The sequence below is a fragment of the Sinocyclocheilus anshuiensis genome, unplaced genomic scaffold, assembly GCF_001515605.1.
Source record: "Sinocyclocheilus anshuiensis isolate Anshui unplaced genomic scaffold, SAMN03320099.WGS_v1.1 scaffold1184, whole genome shotgun sequence".
NCBI classification, from domain to species: Eukaryota; Metazoa; Chordata; class Actinopteri; order Cypriniformes; family Cyprinidae; genus Sinocyclocheilus; species Sinocyclocheilus anshuiensis.
Window position 1 is genome coordinate 163,648 of NW_015547647.1, and position 9,738 is coordinate 173,385.

At 34.3% G+C, this 9,738-nt stretch overlaps 1 protein-coding gene across 5 annotated transcripts in view; it reads left to right on the top strand.

Annotated features, from left to right (window-relative positions):
• LOC107701940 (WD repeat-containing protein 41-like) overlaps window positions 1–7,139 on the top strand; it is a 12,567-nt gene extending 5,428 nt beyond the window's left edge. For 3 of the 5 annotated variants that reach the window (XM_016504090.1, XM_016504092.1, XM_016504091.1), the window contains exons 4-13: window positions 199–327; window positions 427–489; window positions 634–745; window positions 1,742–1,804; window positions 2,042–2,143; window positions 2,244–2,428; window positions 3,719–3,840; window positions 3,925–4,010; window positions 5,450–5,586; window positions 6,512–7,139. In XM_016504090.1, the coding sequence (XP_016359576.1) occupies window positions 199–327; window positions 427–489; window positions 634–745; window positions 1,742–1,804; window positions 2,042–2,143; window positions 2,244–2,428; window positions 3,719–3,840; window positions 3,925–4,010; window positions 5,450–5,586; window positions 6,512–6,652 (1,140 nt within the window). In that variant the 3' untranslated portion in view covers window positions 6,653–7,139. Of the gene's footprint in view, window positions 1–198; window positions 328–426; window positions 490–633; window positions 746–1,741; window positions 1,805–2,041; window positions 2,144–2,243; window positions 2,429–3,718; window positions 3,841–3,924; window positions 4,011–5,449; window positions 5,592–6,511 lie in introns of all 5 variants that reach the window. The other 2 variants (XM_016504093.1, XM_016504089.1) reach the window with 2 other exon arrangements.
• The last annotated feature ends 2,599 nt before the right edge of the window (window positions 7,140–9,738 follow it).

Sequence of the window (9,738 nt, forward strand, 5' to 3'; positions counted from 1 at the left end):
ATTTTGAGATTTCATATATTTTGAAACAGTGTTATATTGTTAATTAAATAGTTAATTAATACTATATTAATAACATTAACAAAATAAAAAATGTTAGTTATAATTATCCTCTGCCGTTTTACTGTATTGCATTTACTGCGTGACCCCAACACTCTATAAATGCAAAACCAGCAGCATTTATCTGTGTGTGTGTTTCAGACTGGAGACTGTTTGATTGAGTTGCGCGGTCATACACAGCAAATCACTGCAATGATATCATACACCTTCATCAGAGGAGGAAACGCACACACGGCGCTCATTACCGCTTCATCAGACCGCACGCTCAGTGTATCCTTTACACAAACCTCTGCTGAAGTGTGTGTGTGTGTGTGTGTGTGTGTGTGTGTGTGTGTTTAGTGTTGATGCTTTGCCTTAATTCTACCGCAGTTATGGGATCCAGATTCAGGAAACCGAGTGCAGAACATATCTGATCTCCAGTCCCCAGTGAAGGTACAGTATGTGGTACAGCTTCATGTCTTCCTGTTTCAGTGCACAGATGGTTGGGATTGTGTGTGGAAACAGGTCTGTTCCTCTTTCAGTGTGTGTAGGTGGATTTTGTGTGTTTGTACGCTGATGGAGGTGTCTGTTTTTCAGTGTTTGCTGGTGTTGGTTTGTTTGGACGTGTGGCTCTCGGGTGGAAATGAACTGTGTGTTTGGAACAGAGACTTTGAGCTGCAGTGTAAAACGGTTCATCACAGCGATGCAGGTACACAATCCAAAACACACAGATGAATAAATGTATGTCCAACTTCTGTCCAAGAGCAAATACAGACTACAAAACACAAGATAAAGTCACTACAACACATTGCTAATGGGGAAGTCGTGGCCTAATGGTTAGAGAGTCGGACTCATAACCCAAAGGTTGTGGGTTCGAGTCTCGTACCGGCAGGGATTGTAGGTGGGGGGAGTGAATGTACAGCGCTCTCTCTCCCACCTTCAATACCACGACTGAGGTGCCCTTGAGCAAGGCACCGAACCCCCAACTGCTCCCCAGGCGCCGCAGCATAAATGGCTGCCCACTGCTCCGGGTGTGTGTTCACGGTGTGTGTGTGTGTTCACTGCTGTGTGTGTGCACTTTGGATGGGATAAAATGCAGAGCACTAATTCCTAGTATGGGTCACCATACTTGGCCACATGTCACATCACTTCACTTTTTAATAGTTTTATAAACTTAAACTGGCAGAGTGTAATTTATGCAACATCAAACTACTTTCAGAAAATCTTCTATGCTCACCAAGGCATTTATTTGATCAAAAATACAGTAAAAACAGTAATATTGTGAAATATTTTTACAATTTAAAATAACTGTTTTCTATTTGAATATATTTTAAAATGTAATTTATTCCTGTGATGCAAAGCTGAATTTTCAGCATCATTAATCATCATTCTTATATGCTGATTTGCTGCTCAAGAAACATTTCTGATTATTATGCTAAAAACAGTTGTGCTGCATAATATTTTTGTGGAAACTGTGGTACATTTTTTAAAGATTATGTGATGAATGGAAAGCATTTATTTGAAACAGAAATCTTTTGTAGAATTATACATGTCTTCACTGTCACTTTTTATCAATTTAATGCGTCCTTAATAAATAAACCTATAAATTTATTTGAAAAAAAATAAATAAATCTTACTGACCCCAAACTTTTGAACAGTAGTGTATTTAAATATATTTTCATAAATCTTCTGCTTTATTCTGAAGGCATCTCAGCCATGGTGGAGTTACCAAAGAACTTCATTGCAGCTGCCATGGATAAAGAAATTGGTAACTGAAAAATTATTTTTCCATAAAATGTTGTATGCCTAAAAAATGAATGGTATTTTCAACAAATATGAAAAGATTTACACTCACTGGTCTAGCAAAAGCTGTCGTGGTCTTCATAAATCTTCATTTCAAAGCTCTGTTCAGTAAAAATTACTTTCATGTTGCAGCTTAAGCTATTTTATTGATGAGTTTGCTTGTAGGTCAATGAATGATTTGAAATGATTTCTGATGTTCCAGTGATATTTAAGTTGAACCTGTCTGGATCAGACATTGCGGTTATGGCCATGCGTCATCTAGCTGACCATCAGGACACCATCCATTCTCTCATCCACATCAACGGTGAGATATTTGATGGCAATCAGTCCTCACGCACACATTGAGATCATTTTGGATTGTGTTGAGTATTGTTGTGTTTATTGTTGGTTATTGTTTATCTCAGACGGCTTGTTTGCGAGCGGCTCTCATATCGGTGAGCTCATCATCTGGGATTCAGTGGATTGGACGATCCAGGCATATGAGCACATTCTGTGGGAGGAGCCAGCGAGAGACGGCCAATCAGAGTTCAAACTGAATCACCAGAAACAGATTGAGAGGTCCATTCAACACATGAGCTCAGATGGGGAGGCAAGAAACTGACCCTTCATTATAAATGATGAATTATATATGAATTATACACCAATGGTCAGATGTTTGGAATAATTACGATTTTTTTGTTTTTGAAAAAAAAAGTCTCTTATGTTCACCAAGGCCGCATTTATTGGATCAAAAATACAGTAAAAACAGTAATATTGCGAAATATTATTACAAATTGAAATAACTGCTTTCTATTTGAATATATTTTAAAATGTAATTTATTTTTGTGATGCAAAGCTGAATTTTCACATGATCCTTCAGAAATCATTCTAATATGCTGATTTGCTGCTCAAGACACATTTCTGATTATTATCAATGTTGAAAACCATTTTGGCTTCATATTTTCGTGGAAACTGTATCACAGTAAGTCTGGGGTATGTATAAAAAAGAAAAAAAAAAAATATATATTTTTTTTTATTCAAAAAAGAATGCATTAATTGATCAAAAGTGACTATAAGCCATTTATATTATTACAAAACATGTTTATTTCAAATAAATGCTGTTCTTTTGAATATTATTTTCATTAAATAATCCTCAAAAAATGTATCAATGTTTACACAAAATATGAAGCAGCACAACTGTTTTCAACATTGATAATAATAAGAAATCTTTCTTGAGCAGCAAATCAGCATATGTGAACCTGGACCACAAAACCAGTCATAAGGGTCAATTTTTTGAAAATCTGGAATCTGAGGGTGCAAAAAAAATCAAAATATTGAGAAAATCGCCTTTAAAGTTGTCCAAATGAAGTTCTTAGCAATGCATATTACTAATCAAAAATTAAGTTTCGATATATTTACAAAATATCTTAATGGAACATGTTCTTTACTTAATGTCCTAATGATTTTTGGCATAAAAGAAAAGAAAAGAAAAATCTATAATTCTGACCCATACAATGTATTTTTGGCTATTGCTACAAATATACCCCAGCGACTTAAGACTGCTTTTGTGCTCCAGGGTCACATATTAGAATGATTTCTGAAGGATCATGTGACACTGAAGACTGGAGTAATGATGCTGAAAATTCAGCTTTGCATCACAAAAATAAATTACATTTTAAAATATATTCAAATAGAAAACAGTTATTTTAAATGTTATTAATATTTCACAATATTACTGATTTTACTGGATTTTTATTCAAATAAATTGAGCCTTGGTGAGCAAAAGGGGCAAAAACTTGAAAACATTTTTAATTATTCCAAATTTTTGACCACTAGTGTATATCATATATGATGATTAAATCATGCATATTTTCCTTACATAGTTAAATCTCTCTCTCAGTATATAGTGGCGGCTATAGGCAGTGGTCTGTATGTTTATAATGTGCTGATGAAGAGTGTGGTGGCGTACAGGAGGATCGCCCATGATTCAAATGTCTTACACACTGTGCTTCAGCAGGATGGGTATGAAGCACATCAGAAGAATTCCTCCAAAACATGTCTGTGAAGCATCTGAATAAAGCGAAGTGTTCTCTGTCTGTTTTGTAGGCGCTTGATGTCGTGCTCTGAGGACGGGAGTGTGAGGATGTGGGAGTTACAGGACCTCCCACTGCCCGCTGAACCCGCCTCCTCAGGTGAGCAGGACACACACAAACACCTCACCTCAGCCTCTGTTCTTTCCATCCATCCGTTTCATCTTTGAAATACCTTCTCACCCCTTTCCTTTCCATCACAACACACATCCTTCCTTCCCTCATTCCTGTCTTCTGATCCAGATGTTCCCATATCATCATTTATTTTGCCATCCTGTGCAGAGAGTGTGTGTGTGAGAGTGTGTGTGTGTGTGTGTGGGTGTGTGTGTTTCATTCCAGCTGCTGTAAAATAATTTCCTGACGGACATCCAGAACAACCACTAATATTTGAATGGACAAAAAACAACATAGAATTGATCTGATGTTCTTTAAAGGCACAATATGTAATTTTTCGCCGCTAGAGGGCGCGTATTCAAAATAAATAAAGAGGCAAAGGCGTAGTTAGATGACGCCGTGACTGAGTGTGGAATCATGGGTGTTGTCATCTTCATCCCCACAGCCGATGCAATCCGACGTGACTCGGGCAGAAATCATGTTCATGGATGAGCTAATGATTTATTAACGTAGTAGAATGAAGCAGGGTGAGGCTGAAAGCCGTGGAAGCGAAACGAGGCCGCTGAACGAGCGTGACACACGGCTCGAAAGCAGCGAAGCTTTTATTATGCCACTGTCGACCTCTTCCGCTCCTTCCAATCATGCATATGTGGGGGAAAAAAAGCAGCGCTGTTTTATCATACTACATACATTTGAAAGTTCTGTTATAATGCTACTCTGTGCGGTCGTCACCGGTCTATTAAAACGCACAACATATTAAAGCATCTTTGGTGTTTCCATGTTTTCTACAAAACAAAACCGGAAATCGAGGGTGTATGACGTCATTGGCAGGCGACACAATGACACTATGGACACGGTCCGTGTCACTAGTTAAAATTGCTTATTTCTCTGGATTTAAACATTCTTCCAAACATTTGGGATAATGTAAGTACACAAGTCAACAAAATATATAACACTGTTCTAGTGCTTTTTGGATATTGTAATAAATAAATCTTACATATTGTGCCTTTAATTGCTCATAAACAATTGCTATTAATATTAATTAATAGCATTTTTTTATAGGCAATAAAAAAAAGTATGTAAATGTAAAATGTTTTAATTATTTTTTTTATTAATGTTGTTGAAAGCAGTCTTATGCTCATCAAGGCTGCATTGTTAATTAATAGCATTTTTTATAGGCAATAAAAAAAAGTATGTAAATGTAAAATGTTTTAATTATTTTTCTTTATTAATGTTGTTGAAAGCAGTCTTATGCTCATCAAGGCTGCATTTATTTGATCAAAAATAAAGTAAAATGTGTGACAGACTCTCATTTAAGTAATTGATGACTTTCTTTTGCAGTGTATCTAAATCATTATTTTCTTTTAAATGAGCATGAGTTTAATGCATGATGTTTGGGTGATTAGTATGTCTGCTTTCTCCTGCAGGGTTTTTTGGGATGTTCGGCACTTTTGGCAGGTCCAGTAAGCAGACAGGTCCTCCTGCCAAGAAAATCCCAGAAGTCCCTGGTCTGCGCTCGCTGGAACTGATCGGCGATCTGATTGGTCACTCTGGAGCTGTGCAGGTACGGTATGTGGGTCATGTGACATAAACCCAAGGATGCAGACGTTTGAGATTTTTCAACTTAGTGGTATTGAGTGTTTGTCTCGACTGAGTTTCATGAACTAGTTTTAGATGAAAGCTTTCGATTTTGTGTGTAGAAACAGTGTGTTATTAGGAGACATTGATCCTGGATGAAGCAGAGTATCGTTCTGACCTGCAGTTTAATTAAAGTTTCTGACAGAGTGAAGGATGTGATCTACATACAAGTCAACTTACGCATCGATCATCTGACATGTGCTCTGTTTCAGCAGCACACCCATCCCATTAGCATTACGTTAGCATTATAAGCAAGTCATATTGCATGTTTTCAATCAGCTTCAGGGAGTTTTATTCTGGCTTTAAAAACAGTAAAAAAGAGTGGAAGTTCTGTCATCATTTACTTGAAGTCTTAAATCTTGAAGTTTTAAATAAAACAAATTTTTTGGGGTGAAGAACAAAATTTCATTTTAGGTGAACTGTTATTTTAAGGCATGTACAGTGTCTAAACTAATTACACATTCCAATCTTGGAAAAAAATATTTATTTTTGTTTTTTAAATTAAAAAAATAAAAATGATGTTACATAAAATATCATTTTATTTTATAATAAAAAATTATAATTTTTCATGTTTTAGTTTTTGTTCTGATTTTAAGTTAGTAGTTTGTCATGTCAATCATTAATTTTAATTAGTTTCTATTATAATTCATGTTTGGAAACTGATGCTGCTGTGAATTGATGAATTGTTCATTATTTTCTTTTACACATTAGTTTATTGCAACATTTTGGGGTGGTTTGTGTGATTCAGGCGTCTGCTTTCTCTTTCAGGGTTTTACATTTGTGAATTTCTAAAATATCTGTCAACACAACAATGTAAACAAAGAAGTCCTATTATGTGGCTTGTGTTGCAGATGTTTCTGAGTTTCAAGGAGAAGGGTCTGGTCACCTGCTCCACCGATCACCTGCTCATCATCTGGAAGGATGGAGAGTTCCAGTCTCAGCTCCGCAGTCTCGCCGTCTTCCAGAAACTCGAGGAAAACCAGGAACTGTGATCTGATCTTCAAAGCCTTTCCCCATCATCATCTCTGAAGCTCAAAATGTTTGAAATATGAACACATTTCTTTGCCTTACTAACCATCTGTTAAGCTTTGTCACATCAGTGTTTTAACGTCACGTTGTTTAGGTATGATTAAATGCTTATGATGTTGTGATTTTAATTAGATGGTTTTATAAAATTAGTATCTTATAGTAAACATCTGTAACAATGTATATATTGTGATTGATGTGTTTTTGTTATTTTAAAACTGAATTTTGAAAAGTGCAATGATAACGCTTTACAATAAAGTCTCATTTGTTATAAATACAGTTGTTAGTTCACAGTATGTTGTTATTATCTCGAACTAAAACTAAACTTGTAAAAAAAGCATTTTTGTTACTTTAAATGTTAGCTGAAATATTTTTTAAATGTATTTTATTTCAGATAGTGGTTTAAACATTTCTCAGGTTCAGGTAGTTTAACGAGGTACTAAAATAACTAAAATTGGGGAAAATGAAATAAAAATGAATATTATATATAATAATGATAGAATAAAAAATAGTTTGATATATAGACATTAATAAATATATAGTGTAACAATTAATAAAACATTTACTAATGTTAACAAATGAAACCAAGATAGTGAAGTGTTATCAATGTGTTTCTTGAATGTATGCTTGCAAATCTTTTAACTGACAAAACTGATTAAAAAACTAATTAAAGCTTGGTGTGTCCATGTAAATTTAATCAAAAACACTTTATTGCAATTTTTCTCACAAACGCAATGGTTTCAGAGTTGGAGTGGCGTCTCCAAACAACAGCAGATGCAGAGACAGAATCAAACAGAAGTAAACCAAGCAAACAGACGTTTTTATGCAACATTGAATCTTTTTTGTACAACTGACAATACAATAAAATAATATCCTTTGATAAAACAAACCTGTTAAATGGCATGTGATCATTTTTACTTTCAGTGACGTATTTGTTCAATACAAAATAGTTTATATACATATGCGCAAGGGATGATGCTAGTGTTCATTCCCTGTACTTCAAAAATACAGTAATTGGCACAAAAGCTGCACCCATCGATTCAGTTCACGTTCGCTAATGAAACATGCTGCGTCTCAAGACCCGCCCCCGATGATTAGGTCATTGTGAGGTCATCATGGTATGCTAATAGGGAGCCCTTTGATCACGACGGTGACGCGTGACGGATGACACTTTGAAAAGATTCACAACAACTTTCAAATTCGACTATGGACTGATCAGTCATTAATAATTAACACAAAGGATTTTTAAAATACTCTAGGTAGATGAAAAATTGTTTTATGACACAATGTACTGAAAGTGATAATGGATGGAGCATGAGCACTTCCCATGAGCCTGAGCGTTTCTGCCACCTTTACACTGAAGATATAGGAAGTCAATTTAAATCTGAAATTGAATATACTAAAAATATAAACCTAATGGGTGAAAAACTATAAGATACACTAACCATCTCCAATTAAATGTTCTGGCTCTCAACAGCATTTATGGCAACATATTGACTTCAAATCAAAAATAACGTTGACTTGTCCACCTTTATTATTATTATTATTATTATTATTATTATTATTATCATCATAAAAAAGCAAAAAATATGAGACAAGAAATCAACTGCAAGCATAACATCAGTAATGTTCAAATCCACTTGAAAAAGATTCGCCTAGAAAAATAGTTCCAGCTGAAAAATCATGACTTACATTTTTACATTTACAGATATAATAATACTATAAATTATATTATTATTATTTATAAATTATAAATTATTATAAATATGAGTGTTACATTTTAAGCCCTTTGGAACTTTTAAGTACACTATTTGCTTTAAAAATAAATAAATATAGGCCTATTTAAGATTTGCTTTTTTTTTAATAAAATGACAAAATATATATTTTAATCTACTAAAGCATCACATGAATGCAGACACTTCTAGTTATGTAATTTTTAGTCATGATTTTTGTCTTGATGAAAATATTCTTTTAATTCAGTCAGTATTTTGTTGTCATTTATTAATTTTAGTCAGTTTCTAGTGTAATTTCTTTAATGAAAACTTTTTAGTTGACAATAAATGTCAAACCAAATATTCAAATGTGTAAACGTGAAATCATTAATATATATTGATTTTATGTGAGTGCTAATTCTTTATACGTTAGTTACTCATTGTCATTGTACTCATTTTTTATATAAATATAAGCTTTACATCTCTGATTTTAAGTCATCTGGAACATTTAAGTAAACTACTGTAACTTCTATATTTGCTTTTTAAAATAAATTATTTTTAATATTTGCTTTTAAAAAATTTTTTTTTTAAATTAAATAAACGAGGAACGAGTCAAAATAATTTTCTATGGTAATCAACATCATGCTCCAAATACTGTTGATCTTTTAAGCACATCATCACTAAACATTCAACAACAAACAAAACCGCCAGTAACAGAACAACTAATAATCATCTTGTTAATATTGCAATGGACCTTTGGAAAAAGACAATCACGTGGTCACATCGTTCAATCACTCTGGACTTTAAATCAGGTTTATGATGAATCTCATCATCAGTGTTGGCAAGTGAACGAGGAGTGTTTTATAATAGAGATTAAAGGGATAGTTCACCTTCAGTTGCTGGTCCCCATTGACTTGCACAGTGTTTTTTTTCCTCCATACTATGGAAGTCAGTGGGGACCAGCAACTGAAGGTGAACTATCCCTTTAAGGCATGAACCTGAATATTCTCTCTAAACTACATATTCATAATAACATCTGTAAAAGAGTCCATATAAATTAATAGTCAAACCATCTGAGTTTAAAATGGGATTTTCCCAGATTACATTTTGTACTTTAAATTACCTATAAACCCTGTGTGTGAGAATGCAATATAATGTTTGGTTATGAAGTTTAAACACAGAAAGACAGGAAGAGAGAGGATGAGCAGGGTGGAGGACAGGAAAAGAGGGAAGAGATACATCATCTTCTGCCCTGCACTTCCATGATTAGTTCTAGAATGTTCTATGGCTTTATCTCAGTCGGCTCCAAACCCAAGATCAGACCAAATCAAGACTCATCT